At 38.2% G+C, this 22,180-nt stretch overlaps 1 protein-coding gene across 3 annotated transcripts in view; it reads left to right on the forward strand.

Annotated features, from left to right (window-relative positions):
• Positions 1 to 22,173, forward strand: part of sec24a (SEC24 homolog A, COPII coat complex component) — a 39,073-nt gene extending 16,900 nt beyond the window's left edge. Inside the window, exons 3-24 of one of the 3 annotated variants that reach the window (XM_005923112.3) lie at positions 4,787 to 4,972; positions 5,215 to 5,292; positions 5,793 to 5,855; positions 6,437 to 6,600; positions 7,022 to 7,209; positions 7,449 to 7,551; positions 9,125 to 9,251; positions 9,422 to 9,531; positions 9,874 to 9,986; positions 10,946 to 11,064; positions 11,395 to 11,450; positions 11,662 to 11,868; positions 12,319 to 12,442; positions 12,763 to 12,921; positions 13,449 to 13,622; positions 13,866 to 13,976; positions 15,471 to 15,646; positions 15,896 to 16,033; positions 16,200 to 16,304; positions 16,841 to 16,933; positions 17,070 to 17,173; positions 18,250 to 22,173. In XM_005923112.3, the coding sequence (XP_005923174.1) occupies positions 4,787 to 4,972; positions 5,215 to 5,292; positions 5,793 to 5,855; positions 6,437 to 6,600; positions 7,022 to 7,209; positions 7,449 to 7,551; positions 9,125 to 9,251; positions 9,422 to 9,531; positions 9,874 to 9,986; positions 10,946 to 11,064; positions 11,395 to 11,450; positions 11,662 to 11,868; positions 12,319 to 12,442; positions 12,763 to 12,921; positions 13,449 to 13,622; positions 13,866 to 13,976; positions 15,471 to 15,646; positions 15,896 to 16,033; positions 16,200 to 16,304; positions 16,841 to 16,933; positions 17,070 to 17,173; positions 18,250 to 18,364 (2,813 nt within the window). In that variant the 3' untranslated portion in view covers positions 18,365 to 22,173. The remainder of the gene's footprint in view (positions 1 to 4,786; positions 4,973 to 5,214; positions 5,293 to 5,792; positions 5,856 to 6,436; positions 6,601 to 7,021; positions 7,210 to 7,448; positions 7,552 to 9,124; positions 9,252 to 9,421; positions 9,532 to 9,873; positions 9,987 to 10,945; positions 11,065 to 11,394; positions 11,451 to 11,661; positions 11,869 to 12,318; positions 12,443 to 12,762; positions 12,922 to 13,448; positions 13,623 to 13,865; positions 13,977 to 15,470; positions 15,647 to 15,895; positions 16,034 to 16,199; positions 16,305 to 16,840; positions 16,934 to 17,069; positions 17,174 to 18,249) is intronic. The other 2 variants (XM_005923113.2, XM_005923114.2) reach the window with 2 other exon arrangements.
• Positions 22,174 to 22,180: the final 7 nt, after the last annotated feature.

Raw genomic sequence — 22,180 nt, forward strand, 5'->3', positions numbered from 1 at the left:
TAATTCACAATCTTTAATTAGGGGTCTAACATGGCATAAAAGAATATTATAATCCCACAAAAGTCTCGGTTGTTGTGTCCTTCGGCAAGACACTTCACCCGTTACCTACTGGTGGTGGTCAGAGGGCCCGGCGCCAGTGTCCGGCAGCCTCGCCTCTGTCAGTGCGCCTCTGTGAATAACTGGTTGTGTAAAGCGCTTTGGGGTCCTTAGGGACTAGAAAAGCGCTATACAAATACACGCCATTTACCATAATTCAGCCACATTGGAGGGTTTTCAAGCATGAACCATCTTTTTAAGGTCATGTCACATAGAGGTGGGAATCACCATACATCCCACAATACGATATTATCACAATACTTAACGCACGATATGATATTATTGCGATTTTTTTTTTTATGGTACAATTATAGCTATTCTGAACTATGCAATTTATGAAAACTATGCAGCCCCTTCAGCAACTGAAGAATTTGAAAGTAAATTAAAACAAAATATAAATTTACATTAAATAAAAAAGTTTTAAACTTATCTAAAATAAAACATGTTCTTAAATTAAAATAAGTAAACTGTCATGTTTATTGCTGCCAAAAAAAAGTTAAACACATTTGGACAGTGAAGGAATGTCAGGATTCTTGCTCAGAAAAAGGATCAACATGCTCTGAGCAAAAAAACCTTTTTTGTAACAAAATATCGATTTCTGCTGTCCCTGTATCGATACATTATTAGCAAACAAAATATCACGATACTACACAGTATCGATTTTTTCCCCCACCCCTAATGTCACAGCATCTCAGTCAGATTTAGGTCAGGACTTTGACTAGGCCACTCTAAAGTCTTCATTTTGTTTTTCTTAAGTCATTCAGAAGTGGACTTGCTAGTGTGTTTTGGATCATTATTCTGCTGCAGAACCCGAGTGCACTTTAATTTGAGATCACGAACAGATGGCTGGACATTCTCCTTCAGGATGCTTTAGTAGACAGCAGAAATCATGGTTCCATATATCACAGCAAGTCTTCCAGGTTCTGAGGCAGTAAAACAGCCCCAGACCATCCCACTACCACCACCATATTTTACCGGTGGTATAACAATTTTTGCCCAGTCTCTTCATTATTGTTGAATCATGATCTCTGGCCTCAACAGAGACACATGAAGCCTGCGGTTCTTTAATATTCTTCTGGGTTCTTTTGTGACCTCCTAGATGTGTTCTCCATGCTTTCTTGGATAATTGTGGTAGGCCGGCTGCTCCTGTGAAGCTTCACCAATCTTCCAAGTTTTCTCCATTTGTATATAATGGCTTCAATAGAGTCCCAAAGCCTTAGAAATGGCTTTGTAAACCTTTTCAGATTGGTAACTGTCAGTGACTTTGTTTCTTAGGTTCAGACCTTGGCATGATGTGTTGTTTTTGAGGTCTTTTAGCCTGCTTCACTTTGTCAGACAGGTTCTATTTAAGTGATTTCTTGTTTCAACAGGTCTGTCAGTAATCAGGCTTGAGTTTAGTGAAACTGAATTCAGCTTTCCAAAAAATGTGTTTAGTGACAGTTAATTTATGTTTAACAAGAGGAGAGATTACTTTTTCACATACGACCGGGTAGGTTTGGATAACTTTTCTCCCATCATCAGTGAAATCGTCATTTAAAAAAATGCATTTTGTATTTACTCGGGTTATCTTTGTCCAATATTAAAATTTGTTTGATGATCTGAAACAAGTGTGACAAATGTGCAAAACTCTTGGAAATCAGGAAGAGGGCAAACATTTTTTCACATCACTATGCACTGTTCAGTTGAATTCTGTGTACAACACTGAACTTCCAGAGGCCACTGCAGTAACCCAATGCAATTTCATTTTTAAAAAAGATGTAATTACACAGTGGTGAGGCAACAATTCTTAGTTGTTGCAAATGAAACCATAATGATGCCCCCTGTCCTGGGGTCAAATCGGTAAATAGATGAATCATCCTCTCGGGTTTCACTGAAAGCACTGAACTTTAACCAATTATTATCATGCAATTATTGCCTATTTAATTACTTGAAAATATATACTGTAATGTGTGTTAATTTGGCACTGTTCCTTTCTGGTATCTTTTCTGTGGTGTGATTGCTTTAATTTCTCCCTGTCATTGTCTTCTTTCATTGATATGTGTTGGAGATATGCATATCTAGAATGCTGATATGTTGGAGCTGGACATTGCCCTCTGTTCCTACACTGAACATGTTGGCCTGCTGTGGCCTCTGGCTCCCTCCCAAGCACAGAAACTCATTTAGTCTGAATACAAAGTTCAAATACAAACCATATTGTTTCTTATACTGAATATAATTTAGCTTTTGGGACCACTTTTACTTTTTGGCACAGCCTCTGGTGATAATGATGAAAAATGAAAAATGCACAAATTAATGCTGTTGATATTAACCAGTTGCACTCATTTGTATCTCAAGGTTATTGGTTACATTTTAATTTCCTGTGAGGGTTAAGGGTAGCCTTCAGTTAGCTCACAGCGGTAACAAAAAACACTCATAAAGAGTCTTAGTAACAGGAAGTGGCTTTGTTACATGATTTAGCTTGACATAAATTGGTTGTGTAATATGTGACCACAGAGGCAAAGTGATTTCACAAAGCATTTCTGTAATTTAACCTAGATTTTTTTTTCCCATTTGTTTGTTTTAGTGCAGTACTTGCAGAGGTCAAACGGTTGCTTTGAGTCTTTAATTTTTTCAGTCAACTTTGATTTAAAATTGCCCCATCAGAACTATGTGTTGATATCTTCTTCTTCTTGTTGTTGTTGTTGTTATTGTTATTATTATTATTATTATTATTATTATTATTAGTGAAACATTTTCTGTAACATTGAAAACTGTAAAGGAAAGGGTTTTTTTTGTTGTTGTTTTTTTAAAGTTCTTTGTCTATTTATGCTTTTACTACATAAATCAGTTTTTGAATAAACTCTGTATGGGCACAAAGGGCATTTAGTTTAAGTGGTAAAAAAAATGCTTGTGATCATGAAATTGGGTTTTGTTCTGTTGAGTTGCTTCAGTCTGCAAAAGCATACTTGAAGCCATTTTATGTCTATATACATAATGAACCTGCCAAACTACATTTTAAAACTTCATTAAGGATGGATGTTATTAAGATTTTCTTCATATAGGTCAGGTCCTTTTTTGTTTTTGTGTTTTAGTGTTGTTGTTGTTTTTTGTTTTTTTGTTTTTGGGAAGAAAAGTAGGAGGACATAGGTTTCCAGCATCAGTGCAACTATTGTGTTATCTCCCACAGTGTGGAACAAAATCTTTGCTTTGCAGTGTGAACTGTTAGAAAACCACTGCAGTGTTAATAAAAGGAATTGAGATGATCAGGCATAAAACTCCAGTGGATTGGATTTGGTCCTAGCTATCAATGGAAACCTATACAGCCACTGATTGTGTGTGCAACCTATACAGCACATGCACACACAAATACATCCGCCTGACAGACAGTCTAAATCCTCCCCAGGCATCCCTAAAAAAGAAGTCTAAACAAATCCCCCAAATCATTAAAGAGCACTGAATGTGACTGAATCACTAGACTAGACTGTAATTGGTCTGCAGTGCTTCTAAGCCCAGTTCTAACAGAAGGTGTGCCACTTTTTCTGTGAGGCGACAAAGACATCATGACATCATGTTAGAGCTCTTAGAAACATCTATCCTTTTAACATCCGATGGCATGATTTGACACTCATCATAATTACTAATAACTTAATGTATTTAGTAATCTTTGTCAATGTCTTAATTCACTCTAATTTGGTGATACAGGTCTCTACTGCAGCGGTTTTAAAGTTTCAGATACCTGTCCAAGTCATAGACAAAATGATTAAATTCTCACTAGTCATTCTTCTGACTAAATATTTGCTCCTAATTTGTGTCTGTGAACCTTTATATTTTCTTAGTTCATTGCTGCAAACACCTGCTCTACAACAGTAAATATTACAAAAATTAAATAATAAGTGTTTAGGTGGATTGTTTTAGTTTGGAGTGTCTCATATTAATGCAAAACAACAACAACAACAACAAAACAAATAAAAATTGTTTCGTCTTGGCCAGACCTGTTGTAAAGGAGGTAATGCTGTCTAGCAAATTGATGGAGTTTAACTTAAGTAGGTAAAACGGGAGTCTTTCTTCAAGACAGAAAGCAAATGTTGCCCACCCTTAGCATACAAGCTTAGGAAATTGCGTAATTAACATAGTAAAAGAGTAAACATACTTGCTGTCTTCAGTCATCACTAAGTTCATCAAGAAGTGTTTGTTTGGGCACAGACAGTCCTGAACTAGCTGGTGTGTTAGTACAGATGAATTCATTTGTGCTCTGAGGTTAACTTGCTGTAGGTTAGTAGCGCCACCAGCTGCTGTCACCACAGCCTGGAGCTTAGTGCGGTACAGTACACTCTGATGTCTTGTACATGATAGCATGTTGGAGTTGTTTTACATAGACTGCAACCTTGACATAATTTTAGAAGTGATAACTGACCAGCTGAAAGCTGTAACATGATGTCAACAGATTCACAGGAATGATAGAAGATGTTGCTAAAGTCACGGCTGTGTGCCAGAGAAACAAGCTACACTGGTTTCTGATTAATTAGTCATTTATTAAAGAGAAGAAAAGATAAACATAGTCATTGATTCAAGGCTTTTAATTTTAAAGTTTTCCAGTTCTCGTGTCAAAGAAACCTCACAAATTTTTTCACATTTTGTATGCAAAGTAATTAGCTCATTATACACTGAATAGAGGAAATCATGACAAATTACAGTCTTTGTTTCTCTACAGGTGTGGCACCTCCACCAATGAATCCCATGGCGCCCCATACATACCAAGGCCAGTCAAACAGGCCTGCTTATGGGCCTCCACCTACAGGTCCAACACCTGCAGGCCCACCACCAACAATGAAACCCACATCGCTTCCCACTGGTCCTCCAGTGGCAAATGCCACACCACCACCACCTAAAGCAGATGGTATGTGTAATCTTTTTATAAGTTTTGTTTTTTTTGTTTTTTTTTAACACAGAGCCCAGATCTCGGCACATTTGGAAACATTAGAATAATCATTAAACATTTTACTCCCACAGATGTGATAATCGTGATATTTAATGACTGCATATCCTTTGTATAAGCCAACGTGTTATTATCTCTATAAATTTTTTTTCCTGATCACCTTCCATTGTTTCCCTCCCTCCGCTCCTTCCACCACATGCCAGCTCAGTGTGGGGGTGTTGTTAACAGCACTTTTTCCCCCACTGAGCCCGACAGCCAGGAGGGAGATATTGAATGTCCAGGTGTGGCAAAATCAGTTTTCAGCTCTTAGATGTTGTGTCAGTGCTGTGCTGCCAGTCCTGTCTCATCTGTACAGTTCTTGCTTGTATCTCTGGATGCACTATTGAGCATATACAGAGGTTTCATCTCATAGTCTTAAAGAATAATGGATATAAAATGAAAACTAATCTAGAGATATTGTAATGGCATTCATAGTAACTCTGTATCTTTTTAGTGCTAAACTGAGCATCCATGGAAACAATTATTTCTTGATGGTGTGTTTTACCTTTTCAGTCATCTAGACTCACCATGTCTCCCATGTGGCTCAACTTCTAAATATTAAAATCACCAATGTAATAATACTTCCCATAAACACGTTTAGTGTCTCTTTAATTTGCGTCATCATTAGTATTGTCATTGTTTTGACCCTTTTTGTAGTTCATTTTGTTCCATCCCTGTTATTTGTGGTTGGCAAAGTGCCGCTTAAATTATTCATATCATGTCTGTGTTTGCTTTGAAACAGGAGCTGTGGCTGGCAATGGCCCGCAAACAACAAACAGCTATAATCATCTTGACAACAAAATGGGTAAGGCGGTTTTCTGTGCACACACCAGTCACATTTGCAGCCTTTGCAAATGCCTGTCCTTGCATTTTTTGACGAATATGAGGCATTTCTACATTTTATTGTACAATCTTTAATTGTGTGATGTACGTCTTGAATCCCAACTGGATTCCCTTTTCAGTACAAATATCTAAATATTAACTGTCACAAATCCCACTGCGACTGTCAGCTCTGGTGAACAGTCTTTTATTTTCTGTTTTTCCCTTTGGTTCCATACCAGCAGGCGTCTCGGAATTTGTAATATACTTTTCATATCATCAGCAAATCCCATGAAAAGAACAAAATCCACAATAAACAACTTCTGCTAACAGCCATTGTTTGTGTAGACAAACATTAAGTAGCTTAAGCCTATAAAAACACATTCAAATCCTCATTACCACGAAATATTGCCACTGGGTTTTATTTAAGTTGGTGACTAATATGCCTTGCTGCTGTGTGTACCTGTCAGCCACAGAGCTTCCCATTTTTAGTGATGTCTGCTATTTGAGTTCTCATGTAAACCTTTGTAAGTGTAAATGTTTTTAATGTTACTGTTTCTTCCATAGCTGGCCCGACTCAGCCTGGACCACCCGGTCGGCACTTGGGCCACTACCCTTCGCTCCCTCCTGGGTACCAGAACACCTCAGCTCCCCACGCCACCCCTCCCATCCACCCTGCGATGCAAGCCGCCACGCAGCCTTACACTCAAGCACCTCAGCCATATCAGCAGGTGAGCCTAACGTCACAACCCAGTTCCACATAATTTTAGAACACTTTGCATACACAGTTTGTTTATTCGATTTTTCATTGACTTGCACATGAATGCAAAACACGTGCTGGTTATATGGAAAGGAGAATAACCAACACTGGGTTGCTTTTTTCACTGTTGCATAGGGTTGAACTGGTTATAGAACTGGAATGGCTAAACAAACTTAGGTGAATTATAGTAAAGGGCTTGTGAGGGAACAGTTTGCAACCGATATTTAAATCAATTTTAAATTAATTTTATTTCAAGATACGAATTTAGGAAAAAGCACTTGAACACGTGTGGACTTCAAAATTCTCACATTTATTGTGTCAAGTAAATATTATTAGACTATTAGGCTTAATGTATTTTTTGTTTGTTTGTTTGTTTGTTTGTTTTGTTTCAGCCACCTGGTGGCCCGGGACCAGCTCAGCTAAGCCCATCATTAGCAGCCATGAGCCTCCAGTCCAGCACCCCAGAGGCCCTGAGAGTGGTCAACCTCCTGCAAGAGAGGAACCTGCTGCCACCGGCTCCAGTCCCTGCCCCGACTCCCTGCCTCACCCAGGACCTGCAGAAACTCAACTGCAGCCCAGAGTGAGTCATAAGGAACTAATTTTCCGTGTTGTTGCATTTGTCTTTCATTGAATTGATTGTTTTTATCTCATACAGCTAGTAATACTGTAAATGATCTCTGTTTAGTTTTTATGTTTTTAAACTCAAAATTATAAATGGTTAAGAAATGCTTTGTTTAAAGTGGGACATTAATCATATCACTGTTTCGTGTTAAGTGCACACAGCCTAAACGCTGAATTTGTCACTCTGTGTGCTTCCAGAGTTTTTCGCTCTACACTCACCAGCATCCCTCAGACCCAGTCTCTGCTCAATAAAGCCAAGATGCCACTGGGCTTGCTGCTTCACCCATTCAAAGACCTCTCGGTAACGTGTCAATTTATTATTGAATGTTCATTCTAAGTTGTCAGTCAGTTTAACTGGGTCAGTTACTCCAACAGCTTCCACTGTGAACCTCAGCTGCAAGCCAGCAGGTTTTCAGCAACAAGTGCTGAGTCTATCTTTCGTTTATTTCAAAGCAGAGAACATTAATTACATGTCATACACATCACCACAATCCCAGCTGGAGATTTGTTACCTGGGGCCTATGTTTACTATCATTACCACTTTTATGATCAATCCTGAGTGTGAGGAGACAGCACTGATTTCTGTCCTCACATTTAAGTAGTTATACACATAATATTGGTGACACATAGGAGACAATTTAGTCACAAATGTGTGTAGTCATTATCATGTATCAACAATTAGAGGTGTAGGTTAATGGCTTTTAGACAGAGGGTGGCGAGGTATTTCTGTCTGTTTAGAAAAAAGGTCTGCTCTATGTGAAACGATACTGTGTTACACCCAAAGCTCAGATGTCTCCGTTTTCTCCCAGCATTCAAATGTCTTTCGAAGCAGTGACTTATTTTGGTTATTTACATGAATGCAGGGGTTGCAGTATTATGCATTTGCACATGTATTAATCATTTCACGCACTAACACTTTAAGACAAATTTCTCTCCATATATCGCTGTCATAGCTATGTCATATGGTGAGAATATTTATAGACTGCTTATGAATATAGGTTGCATGTATTAACTTCTGTTTTTGTCTGTTTTTCTCTAATTTGAAGTGAATAAGAATTTGTCTTGATCTTAAACACTTCCATGCAGTTTTATGTCATCATTATCACTGGGTCAAACCTGGCAATTGGCACTTATCACACATTGACAAAAGACTAAATTATAAATAAGAGGATTGCATTGAATAAAATGTAGCGTTAGGATATTGACTCTTTCTGCTGCTTTAACTCTGGTTCCTTTACTGCTGCATGTCTGGTTTGAATGATAAAAGTGCGGTAATGTCTCCCTTCAGTGGAACAGACTTTCCTCTTTACTTAGTGGCACACACATGCTTAACTCAGAGTGAATGAGTTTGTTCTGTGTCTTTCTGGAATAGGTGCCTCATTCCTCTGGCTTCTTCCTTAAACATATGCCTGTGACTTATAGTTCATTAAATGAATTCCCCACAAAAATCATATATATGTTACAGGAGCTAATTGTCTAATCTCATTAGTGGTGCTTTTAAAAATGAGGCATTCCCAGAGCCATTTTTAAACGTTTCATCCTCATATAACACCAACATATAACAGCTATATTATCTTTAAAAAGATGCATGAGCTTCATCAAATTTGTATTGGTTAAACAGTGTCTTCCTAACAGCTGTTTATTTCCCAGTAGGGTTTGACTTAATACACCCCTGGGCAAAATCTATCACAGTGACTACGTTTATGTTTCCCTGTTAATTGAGGACACAAATTCCAGAGACATTTCACAGCTTGGACAGCAACAAGAAACGTCTTTATTGAAATGCCATTTAAAATAAGCTGCAAACCAGATAATGTTTGCCTCGAGGCTCTCGTCTCACAGAAGTTGTTTCTCATCTGCTTTTATAAATACAGCAGCTTCCTGTTGTGACATCCAGCACGATTGTTAGGTGTCGGTTCTGCAGAACCTACATCAATCCCTTTGTCTCTTTCCTGGACCAGAGAAGGTGGAAGTGCAACCTTTGCTATCGGGTTAATGATGGTAAGTAACAGGAGAGGTTTTTTCCACCCACAGATTAAGTATAAAAGAGAGAATAATGTCACCTACTTTGGAAAGAGGATTTTGTTAGAGTTTATATGTGTTCTCACCTCAGGTAGAAGATCTGACTCAGTACTAAAATCTCACTGGAAGTTTTGTGTGTTTGTGTGTAGTTCCAGAGGAGTTCATGTACAACCCTGTCAGCAGATCATATGGAGAACCACACAAAAGACCTGAGGTCCAGAATGCCACCATTGAGTTCATTGCTCCTTCAGAATACATGGTAGGTGTTTAACATTGTATCTGTCACCAGTTAAATCCATGCTATTATAAAACTGGCATTTTCAGAGTGATGTAAAATTGAAGAATTATGATCTGAAAGCTGAGGGAGATTTCAAAGATGGTGGGAGAGGTGTAGCCTTCTGCAGGGAAAATACTTTCCAGGACTCTGTCTCAGGGCAAAGTCAGTTAGTGGTTACTTTAAGCTTTTAACTTACTATTTTAACCTGCTAAATTAAATTCTGAGGGTTGGAAATTGTGCAGTCTTCTGTGTACATGATAGTAATTTTGTCTCTTTTTATTAACCCTGCTTTAACTAGCTTGTGTTTGCTCTGATTTTGTTCAGCTGAGGCCACCCCAGCCTGCTGTTTACCTCTTCGTTCTGGACGTTTCCCACAATGCAGTGGAGACAGGCTACCTAAATGTGTTCTGTCAGTCACTGCTGGACAACATCAATTCGTATGTACAACCTTTAATTTTGATTCATTAGAGTCCTTTTGACAAAATAGCCTTTTAAACAGTAATTTTCCGTATTTAGTATAACATCAAGCATTTAGGCATGCAGCCTGCTTCTACAAACATTTGTGAAAAAATGGGTCGCTCTCAGGAGCTCCATGAATTCCAGCATGGTACTGTGATAGGATCCCACCTGTGCAACAATGAGGCTTATAGTGCACAGAGGTCGCCGACTTTCTCCAGTCATTCGCTACAAATCTCCAAACTTTATTTGAACTTTAGATTAGCTCAAGAACAGTTTGTAGAGAGCTTAATGGAATGGAAGAATGATCAAAAGTTCCCATAAATACACTGCTAAACCTTAAGGAAAGCCTTCCCAGAAGAGTTTAAGAGTTGTTATAGCTGCAAAGGGTGGGTTGACATCATATGAAAACCTATAGATTAGAATAAAATGTCACCCAAGTTCATATGCATGTGAAGGTACACGAGCGAATAATTTTGGCAACATAGTGTACCTTATTTTCTGTCATACACTGTTCTGGTGGACGATACTCATATTAAACATGTACAGTTAATATTTGCACATGAAGGTCGATCGCTTTTATATAGAGCCACTGGGATCTATGGAGTTGTGACTAAAGAACAGATATCTGTTCAGATGGTTCAAATAATTTGTGTAGACTTAAAAAATCTCCATAGATTCTTATTTCTTTGAAGTAAGGGGTTTTCTCTTTACAAAACTACCCTGTGGGACAAACTGGACCCCCTGGCAGGCTGACTCTGACCACCTGTCTACATATTTGATCAACAGATGGTTATTTTCTGTAATGTGCAGTAACACGATCCAACATAATATCTCAATGCAAGGATCTTAATTTGGGTCTTTGCTAACTTCGATGAAAATAGGTTATCCCTGACACATAAGGGCAAGCTTTACTGAAGTGTGTGTTTATGTGTCCTAGACTTCCTGGAGACTCAAGGACTAAGGTAGGCTTCATCACCTTTGACAGCACCATCCACTTCTACAACCTCCAGGAAGGACTTTCCCAGCCTCAGATGCTAATCGTGTCTGACATAGAAGGTGAGACGCAGCTGACGGCAAAGGCCACACTTTCATTATCACAGTAACTTGACATCAGCTGTGTGCCCACTTGCTGCAGGAATCGAGAACCAGCAAACATATAAGGTCACAGACTTACTGGCACACTAAACATGAATGCCATGTTGGTAAATTAGTACATTTATGTTTTTTCGCCTTTATTTTAAGCGAAACTTTGTAAAAACTGTTGCAATACATGCAGTGACTCTTATTTCTTAATGAAACCACTTTATGGTTGCTCGCCTGTTTGATTTATGGTTGTCATTACCTACTGTTATATTTGTTTAAATAATTACGTTTTGTTCTCTACAGATATCTTTTTACCAACACCAGACAGCCTTCTAGTAAACCTCAATGAAAGCAAAGAGGTCAGAAATGCACATTTTCTTAAAGTCCTGTGTTGTTTAATTTATAAATGACTGTATTCTGAAACTGAGATTCAGTGTAACAGTTTACTATGTGTTTACACTATGTAGGAAGTAAAATTGATTGCTGCTTTATATTCATATCCGTTTTCTCTGATTAATAGCGATAACACGTCATAAAAATATGACTCATGTCCACCCATTTGCCTTTCAGCTTGTGCAGGATCTATTGAAGAGCCTGCCAAATTTATTTGAGAAGACGATGGAGACGCAGTCCGCCCTGGGTTCAGCTCTGCAAGCAGCCTTTAAGTTGTTGTCCCCCACTGGAGGGCGCATGTCAGTGTTTCAGACGCAGCTGCCTAACCTCGGTGTTGGGGCACTGCAGTCGAGAGAGGACCCCAACCAGCGGGCATCTGCCAAGGTAATGAGAGAAGTGTGCTGAATGGTATACAGCGGGATTTAAATATAACCAACAGAGCCATTGTGTTATATGTAGACACCAGTTGCCATAACTATATTAAACAAAGTAAGTCTTAATGACTAGTGTTTCAAAAATGGACATGACGAATGTTTGACAGCTAGTTTTAAACTTTTCTAGTAAATGCAAAATAAAAGCAATTTTTTTGGAATAAGATCACATTTATTGTAGAAAAACTAACTTTTCAGAGACTGAGAGAGAGAGAAGATTTACCTTTTTATGTTTAGAGTTATTTGATTTTGGTGATCTTAAACCAGAGGGTTAAATCAGGATTAAAAAATGTCAGCTTTTCCACAAACTGTAAAAATTTGTTTTACTTTGGACGACTTTTGAGTTGTTGCTTTACATTTACACTTTATGTTCATGGCGCTATCTGATGTGCATTCCTTTCAGGATATCCAGCACTTAGCGCCGGCGACAGACTTCTACAAGAAGCTGGCTCTGGACTGTTCCAGCCAGCAGGTGGCTGTAGACCTGTTCCTGCTCAGTGCTCAGTACTGTGACCTGGCATCTCTTGGTAAATCTCACCTCAATGGACTGGAGGGGGACAATGGAGGGAAAAGATGGATGCAGTGGATCTTTTATTATTTTTATCATGTTAATCTTTTGCTTAAAAATCCCCTCATATTCCTAGATTTTAAAACTCTTGAGTGGTAAAAATGTTAAGCACAAAAATATTTGTTGTTAATGGGGGGAAATCTGATTACAGAATCGATGCTATCAGATTTTATTTCTTCCCTAACGAGATGGAAATTGATAGAAATTCTTAACCTGTCTGTTTTTTCATAACTTTAAAGCTTTTTCTCTCCATTTCTGTGCGTTCTCTCTTTATTGCAGGATGCATATCCAGATATTCAGCAGGGAGCGTTTACTACTACCCATCCTACCACCACCAGCATAACCCAGCTCAGGTTGAGCGCTTCCAGAAGGATCTGAAGAGATATTTAACCAGGAAAATTGGCTTTGAGGCTGTCATGAGGATACGCTGCACCAAAGGTCTGTGGGCACAAAAGAGCTAAAGATGATTGAGTGTTGAATAGACGTGAAGGTTACCGTTGCATGATGTTGTTTATAAACTTTGGAATTAGCAACTCTGCACTGATTTGGCATAAAATGTGGTCTATTCATCATCATCCAAGGCACAATTAGATAAACACACTTGTAATAGTAATAATAATACAAATAGTTTTGATTTTCACTCAAAAATCATTTTCAGAAATCCTGGTAATTGGTTCAAAACTTTTCCTTACAGCGATAAATTCCCAAATATGGTTTCAAGTTTCTCTTTACATGTTTGATTTATTGGTAAAAGTATTAGTAGTATATGCTTACTGTTGCTAACACCAAGGTCTTTGTAGCCCTGTATTTGCTCATCATGGAAATTGGACATAAAAGCTTAAACTCTGAGTCATTATAGAGAGGAAAACACATTTGGACTCATTCATGGTTTCTGTTTTTTGGCTACCTTTTAAGATAATGCAGTCCAGTTTAATTGATTTTTATTTCTCTCTGTTCCTATGCAGGTCTGTCCATCCACACGTTCCACGGAAACTTCTTTGTGCGCTCCACAGATCTGTTGTCCCTCCCCAACGTCAACCCAGACGCCGGCTTCGCAGTTCAGATGTCCATCGAGGAAAACCTTGATGACATGCAGGTTGTCTCTTTCCAGGCTGCGCTGCTTTACACCTCCAGCAAAGGTACGCACATGCTCACTTAGACGAGCCTGTTGGGTTCCTTATCTTTTTGCAGAATAGTGTTGATAAATGTAAAAAAAAAACATCCATGCAAATAGTGACTTATGAATATTATTATTATATAAGATGGAACTACTTAGTGTAATTTTATCGAATGAAAAGCAGATGTTATTATTTACACATTTTTATATGCAATAAATGGGTAAAACTAAAATATGTTTAAATAACATGAATGGTCCCTTACAGGAGAGAGGAGGATCCGCGTGCACACGTTGTGTCTCCCTGTGGTGAATTCTCTGTCGGATATCTTTGCTGGGGCTGATGTTCAAGCCATCACTGGGCTGTTGGCTTGCATGGGTACGTGCTAAACTGTTTTCTAAAATTTCACATGAGATAATAAAGTTTTACAATTATTTTGTTATTTGTTACCACTCATACTTAATTTTATTTGGTCAGTTTGCACGTCTCTTTTGCATACTTAAGAGTTATTACCAGTTATGTTTGTTTTGAAACTTGTATATAATAATTGTAGACAGAAATGTGAAAGTGAAGTAACAGTGTGAGAGCTTTGTCTTCACCAGTTGTAAATTTCTGGATACGTGATTGTGTGTTTGTAAAATCTGGATAAACTTGGATTTGTGGAAAGCATAACTAGGCGATTATTCTTCATTGTCACAGTTAATACTCTTTTAATTGGCTGGATCCTAAATCCTCACAGGGTTTTCATCGTCTTCGCTGTTATAAGCACTGACAGATGGTGATGAGTGGTGACAGCTGCGGTGTCCTAGCGACCATTCTATAACCGAGCATTCAAATCTGTGCTGGCTCATCTGATGTTAACTTGGAGAACAGATACTGATATTATGTTTCAGAAGAGTTTATTTCATTTTAATCTTATAACAATCAGGTGCATGGCTGTTTTTAGCACTGTGACTTCAAATGCATAGTAAGGCGCAGCCATGCCATGTGAATGGTGATTATCAACTCACAACTGTAATATACACAAGGCTAATACTCAAAGATTTATAAACACTAATCCTAATGCTAAGCTCTGCTGGGAAATATAAGCATTTTTTACAGGTCATGTCACAAATGTTAACATCTCAAAGACGGACGTATTTTTTCATTTTAAATTCACAGAAAATTCATTTGGTAGTTAAATGTCCTACTGCATAAAATTGGGTCACTTAGCAGTGTTCAGCATGTTTTTCTTTCCACCCTCTGGGTAAGTAGATCAGACTTTTACTGGCCCACCAACACAACTGTCGCTTACCCACAAGAACCAATACAGCCACAGGCCTGCAGGTCATTCATTCTGTCAAACACAAATTTATTTAATTTCCTCACACTGAATTCACATCATAGTCTCCATTGAAATGTTATTAGAAGAGCGTTACTATGAAGGAAAATAAGTTTTTGTAAAGTCACACATATTGTGAATTTTAACAGTAACAATTTTGCTGTTAGGTGAATTAGATTAGCAGATAAAATTTTAATGAATCTTTTTTTTTTAGAAAGTTCATCTTTTAATCACACAAATATTTAGTTTACCATATTCTGGTAAAGAGAAGTATTATATTTCTGTTTCAGTTAAATTATTTAAGAAAGGTTCATAAAAGTCTGATTTAAAAAAAAACATTGTTTGTCTTAAAAAGTGTAATTATTGAGGTCTTGATCACAGATTTTTTTTTTTTTTACGTTTTGAACATGGTCTAGGAACAGCGCCCCTTATATTACAATATCAGACCTAAAATGCATGATACTCTGGTAGTCGGTGTTGTTTGTAGAGACAGCCCTTCTATTTAATCCCACAAATATCTGCCTAAAAGTTCTTAATGTCCCTCTCCACAGCTGTGGACCGTTCGGTGACGGCAAGTCTGAGCGATGCAAGAGACGCAATGACCAACGCTGCTATCGACTCGCTGATGTCTTACCGGCAGTCTGTGTTGACAATCCAGCAGCCTGGCCTGCTGGTTCCGGCCTGCCTCAGACTCTTCCCGCTCTACATTCTTGCGCTGCTCAAACAGGTTGGCTGGTTTACACAACTGCTACACTGCCATTAATCTTTTCCACTGACTGATTTTCAACCTTTCCCTGTGCTTAAACGTACCTTTGTTTGGTGTAAAGATCGATCTACTATATCCTCTCTTTGCTAAATTCACGAATTTTTATGAACATTAACACTAACTGGCTCTACTTCCAGAGGCCTTTCTTGAATACGCCACCATTGAGTCGTTATTGAAGGTTTTTGGTGTGTTTATATGTGCGCTTTGCAGAAAGCCTTCAGGACAGGCACCAGCACCAGGCTGGATGACCGGGTGTTTGCCATGCTTCAGCTGAAGTACCAGCCACTGGCCTACGCCATGCTGATGATCCATCCTGCTCTGTACCGTGTCGACGACCTGACTGACGAGGTGAGGAGGATGAATTTAAGTTTCAAAGCCCTGTGTTTTATTTCTTTTTATGCGTAATGTGTAGTTTTAAGATTACATGACTGGACTAAAACCATTTTCGGAAGGATTTTATTTATTTTCAGCTTTTCTTCATTACTAAGTGATCTTTTCTTTTCTCCATCTTCAGGGAGCATTAAACATCAACGAGCGGACCATCCCTCAGCCCAGACTGCTGCAGCTGTCTGTGGAGAAGCTCAGCAGGGAGGGAGCTTTCCTCATGGATGCTGGAATTGTGCGTTTCAAGATGAGCTCTTAGAGCAAGCTAACAATTTTCAATGTCGGGCAAAATTACAGCTTGGCATTTCCCATCCTGAATGTCTCATTTAATTTATTTCCTACATTTTTCCTACTTATTTGCAGCAGTGCTAAAGATTCTTTAGATGGCCCTTTTTCCTGGCTTTTTAAAAGGTGCTCATATTGGCATAGTGAGAGAGATTGAGAGATTTCCTTTTCTGGAAAATGAGAAATCACTGAATTGTACATTTTGTATCACTAGTGCCTCTTCTCTGTGTGACTTATGCAAATGTGTAGCTCTGTGATGAAGCCTTACTCCAGCTTTCTCCATGACACTAATCATTCTCCCCCCACGCCTGATAATAACTTGTACACTCAACATTTTACGTAACCATGTAGCACAGTTCTAGATTAAAAACATCAGTTATGAGCTGTACTTAAAGGTGTTCAGCTCTTCAGTCACAGTTCTCAGTACTGTAATCTTCTTGCTCTTCAGTTAAAGATATTTAAATGAACCTCATTCTCTTCCCAAAGGTGATATACCTGTGGATTGGACGAAACTGCCACTCCAACTTCCTCACACAGGTCCTAGGAGTTCCAAACTACGCTGCTGTGCCTGATAATCTGGTAGGATTTCTTACTTTGGGTCAACTGCTCTATCTCTGTAACAAGACTTCTCAAAACATGCAGCCCAGCTACATTTCCATATGTTGACGCCTTCCCCTACTTGCTGATAACAAAAACTGTTGCTGTCCTCTCACAGTATTTGCTCCCAGAACTGGACACTGCAGAGTCTCAGAGAACCAGAGCTTTCATTGGTTGGCTGAGAGATCAGAGGCCATTTTTCCCCTCCCTGCATATCATCAGGTGGGACCTCACAGGGTATTAGAAAAGAATGAATTAAGTTGCAAAAGTAAAAAGTGTGCTCCCTGGTGGTCTAGCTAAGAACTGTTATAAACTACCGATACTTTTTGTAGTGCTGTCAGTTTTTCCCACACTCTTCCACAGGTAAAAGATCAAGATCAGTTTATAGCTTTATCTATATAACAGCTAAAATCTCACTATAGTAACTGTTTTTTATAGGATGATGTGTTGACTTAATGTTTTCTCAGGGCATATAAGACTGTTTCAGACTTGATCTTTCAGAACCCAGCAAAACAAAAGGGTCTAAAAAATACAAGCCACCCTGTGCCTTTAGGATTATAGCACTTTAACGCTTATGATACTAACTAGAATGTACTCAAAAAATAAATCAAGTAAGGCAAGTGGCTTATGAGGGTCTGTATTTCCTGTTGAGGCTGATAAGTAAAGACAAAAGCTGTAGATGATCTCTTAAACCAATAGACCTTTTTGCTATCTGTGTAACAAGCAAAGAGGTTTACAAAGCAGCATCGAAAACCACCTTACAGTAGCTTTGGTGGGTATGGAGTTGCTGCCTCTAGTTTGCAGGGCAGATATTGACTACTCACTGAGCAGTTAAGAAACTGAAAAGTGTGGTGCAGACCGCAAACAGAGACCGTTCGCCTTCAGTGTAAAAGTTGCTAATTTTGAAACGTGTTGGTTGTACTGCTGATGCACAGCTTTTACTTTGAAAGCCCATGGTCTATGTTTCTGGTTTGCGTCACACTTTTTTAACTGGTCAGTAAAAATCAATTTTTCTTTCACGACTATTGATGGGAAAGTCCCAGACGGTCGTCAACAGGCCTCTTAACCCTCCTTTATAGTACAGACTTCATGTTAACAAAATAGTAAAATATAGGCTTTGCAACTGTGCTATGTTGAAGGAAATGCTCTGAAAAACTTTAGCATCTCCTCTTCTTCCCTGTTAAAATGAATGAAAGTATCTTAAATTGCACATCTTTAGTACCTGAATATGTAGGAGCAATCCCAACTCACGTCTTCTCATTGTGTTCTTATTTCCCACCCATTATCATGTGACTCAGGGACGAGAGCCAGCTGAAAGCCAGCTTTATGCAAAACATGATCGAGGACCGAACAGAGTCGGCCCTGTCGTACTACGAGTTCCTCCTTCACCTCCAACAGCAAATCTCCAAATAATCTTCAGTGTGGCTGCGGAGACGAGGGAACATTGAAGCGAACATGTGCGTCAGTGTTTGTGTGCGAGTATATCACACCATATACATATGTATATGGTGTGAGAGTGTGTATGCGTGTGAGTGAGACTACACTCAAGGTCGCTTCTTGGTCCTTCTTCAGCTGTGGTCCACCATATCTCTGAGGGGGGGAAACCCGAGCTGAACTTAACACGAGGCATCAGCCCAATCAAGTCATGTGACGAGGATGTGACAAATAATTGGTTCTGATGCTTATTGGGCACTTTTGAACCCTGCTGAAGAAACAAGAAATCCAGGATGATTATTGTGTCAATGATCGAATGAATCAGTGTTTATTCTCACAGAACAATGCTGTCTAACTGAGGTAGTGCTCAGAAACAGTGCGGGAAAACAGATGTGTGAAGTGTTTGGAAAAAGCACAGTCTTTATTAATACGAGTCAAACATATGTACGTACGCTTAAGACTAGTTTATAAGACAGGAAGGAACCGGCAAAAAGACTGTTTTGTTTTTTGGGTGTCACCTGGAGTATTTGTACACACAGCAGCTGAGCTCTAACAACACTCTAATATTGTACCTGAAGGAGAGAGCGTGTGCTTTTTATTTGACAGTCATTATACTTGTGTGTTGAACAAATCTGTAGACTCTGTTGTTTGAAAGCCTGAATTTTAAAGGTGTTTGAAGGCAGATCAGCCTCGTTGCCGTCGCTGCCTCGAATGTTTGGATTTGGCAGCGGAAGGTGGTTTCATCGGTCTGGTCTGTCGCTCATCTTTTCGCTCTTTCTCTCTGGACATTCAGAACACCTCTGACGACATTGCTGTTCTGTTTGTTTGTTTCTTTTTCTGATTGTTTAATTTATGAGACTCCCAATCTGATTAAATTCTATAATTGCCTTGTATGGGAACTCACTTTTTATTATTAAAACCTCTGTTTAAATACAGACTCTATATATGAAATATTTTAATATAATAGGATATGGGAAATTCTTTAACACAGACATAACAAAGCCATTGTGATCTTTTAATCATGCTTATTGATACTTGTATATTAAAAGATTGCATTATATAAAGGTAAAGACATGCTGATGATTTTAGTACAAATAAGGTGAAATGACGCTAAGAAAATAAAATGTTGGGACTTTTTAAGTGTAGTTTGTGTTTTGGTGGGTGAACAGTGTCTATTCTGTGAACACAAAGACTACAAAAGACAACATGGACCAAATCAGTCGATATTTCTCTTGAATGCATTTGAATCGAAATTTTTTTTTTTTTTTTTTTTTTTAATTTGGTTTGGTCTCATTTCATACAGTTTGTAATCTATGTATTATATCAACAAAAATGTATTTAGGAACAGACAAATATGTTTTGGTCTTCATGCACAAGAAAAATTGTTTTTCATAAAAAAATACTGATGAAAATAAAAAGCAGCTTTGTTTTTGTACAGAGTTAACTTGCTGAGGACTGGATGTCAGTCACATGACTACAGCTAAAATAACACCACTCGTGAGTGTGGACCGAGTGGATTAAATCAACAGATGTAATGCCACTGGCTTTTTAGAATGACCTCACCTTTCAACAAGAAATTGAATTAATTTAACACCCAAAAAATAAAGTAGAAAATAATACAAATTTGACTTGACCTGTGACTTCTCTTCTGACTTACATGGACAACATGAATAGACCTTGTCTTTGAAACTTTAAAATTGGTTGGAGGGTGGGTGGAGGTTTACCTGTTAGTTATTAGCTGTGTCTTGAGTATAAAGTGGATCATCAATATTGGCTTTGCCCCACATCTATACACTGTTCAAAAACAGTAGCAGCACTGATGAATTTCTACCTCTGTATCATCGGTGTTTGTGCGCAGGACCTCAGTCTCAGTACTCATGTTGAAGGAAAGTAGACTCATTTTAGGTTTTTTCTCTAATCTGAGAGGCTTCTCTGATTCTTCTTGACCCACTCTGTGTTCCCTAATTGTACAGGCATTGTAAAAACTAAAGTACACACTCCTTTAATTCTTAGGCTTCATGTAATCAGGATGTAACAAAAAATCATTTTGTCCTTACAGGTTCTAAAATGATTTAAATACAACCTCAGATGAACATCAGCGTGACATGAAATAACTTGAAATAATTATTTTCCATATGACTTCTGGTCCACTCTTCTTTACAATGTTGTTTCAGATTATTGAAGTTTGTGGATATTCACTCCAGTCAGGTGGAGGCCTGGGCTTTGAGGCACTCATTTGGAAATTTGTTCTGGGGTTCATTGTCCTGTTGTGTGACCCAGTTCCAGTAAGGTTTTAGCTGTGCCTCACATTTCACCTTAGAATACTTTAGTATTTATTAAGAGTTCATGGTCAACTCAATGACAGCAGCCATGACAGTGCCCTGTGGCTGCAGAGCAAGGCCAAATCATCATGCCTGTGCCATCATGCTTTATAGTTGGTATAAGATAATTAAAGGGGAGAAAAGTGACAATTGAGTGAAAATTTATTAACTTATCACCATAAAATATTTGTTTCTTAGCACCACACTTTTTTTGTTTGTTTTTTGTCAATAAAGAATAAATTCCAGTCAGCCTCTGTCCCCGGCTCAGCAAAAGATCCCTCTGTTGTCTCTGCTGGATCTGCTTAGATCCAATCTTCCAAACAGCTCATTATATAGAAATACTTTCTCTCATCTTTACTCTTCAAAACTCAGTTTGTCAATCACAATTTACTTCATATAATTTTGTTTTATCAATTAAATTAATTAAATCATAAACGTTAAAAATCAAACTTTCTCTGAGTATTTGCTTAGTCATTCTGACCAAGCACTACAGACCTCAGACAAGCTCTAGGCTGTGTGCCATATTTAGATTCCCTGCTGGTACAATCAACCTCAGCACAAAAGCACACGCACACACCAAATCACAGCAAAAGGTCAGGAGATTAAATATTAAATCAGTTTCATTACTCAGATTTCTCATTCATCATATTACTTAGACGTATACTTTAATTATAACTTTGATACAAATTAAAAACACACATTGATAAGATCTTTTCTAGAACTTTGTTTCATTGTTATCATAAAAGCTGGATGTTAAGACCTTTTACCCTATCTCCAATGTAGTGAGAGGTTAGCCAAGTGGACTTCAATCCCACCTTTCTCTACAGTGCTAGTACTCTATCGTAGAATATTGACGAGTGGACATTTATATTGATATGGTGATTCTTCTAGAAGAAGAAGTGGTTTGTTCAGATGCAACTTTGCAAATGTAAGCTGTGCTGATGTGTTCATTTCAGAGAGAAGAAGTTTTCCCCTCTTGTTCGGTCGTTTTTTAAAAATTGTGCTGTCATTAACTTTAACATGCTAACAGAGGCCCATAGAGTGTGAGATGTACAGACACCCATCAAGGGTATGAAAGTTGTGGTAAGTTCAGGCTTTTAATGATATCTGTCTGTCTGTTTTTCAGCATCAGTATGTGCTGTGTTGACATTTGCAATAAGCATTTTTCTCAGACCTTTAATTATATCACTTCATTGCTTTAATATAACCAATGACCAAAAGATGAAACAAATAAAATGATCAAGTTGTTTCATTTCTTCAGTTTTTCCATAGCTCAGTTACAATTATTTAAATCAATATGCCCTGCTTTTATATAAATATCTGAAAAAAATTGTTATTTCAGGTCTGATTTTTTTTTTGCATCGTTAATGCACTTTTTATTTCAGCTTGAGTAAAGAATACTCCAAACCTAGAGGTTAGAGCTATTTTTCCTATTAACACTACAGACCATTCAGAAATGGATTTTTTTTTAAAA

This window comes from Haplochromis burtoni, unplaced genomic scaffold (genome assembly GCF_018398535.1).
Source record: "Haplochromis burtoni strain Fernald_Lab_line unplaced genomic scaffold, NCSU_Asbu1 Contig_66, whole genome shotgun sequence".
Lineage (NCBI taxonomy): Eukaryota > Metazoa > Chordata > Actinopteri > Cichliformes > Cichlidae > Haplochromis > Haplochromis burtoni.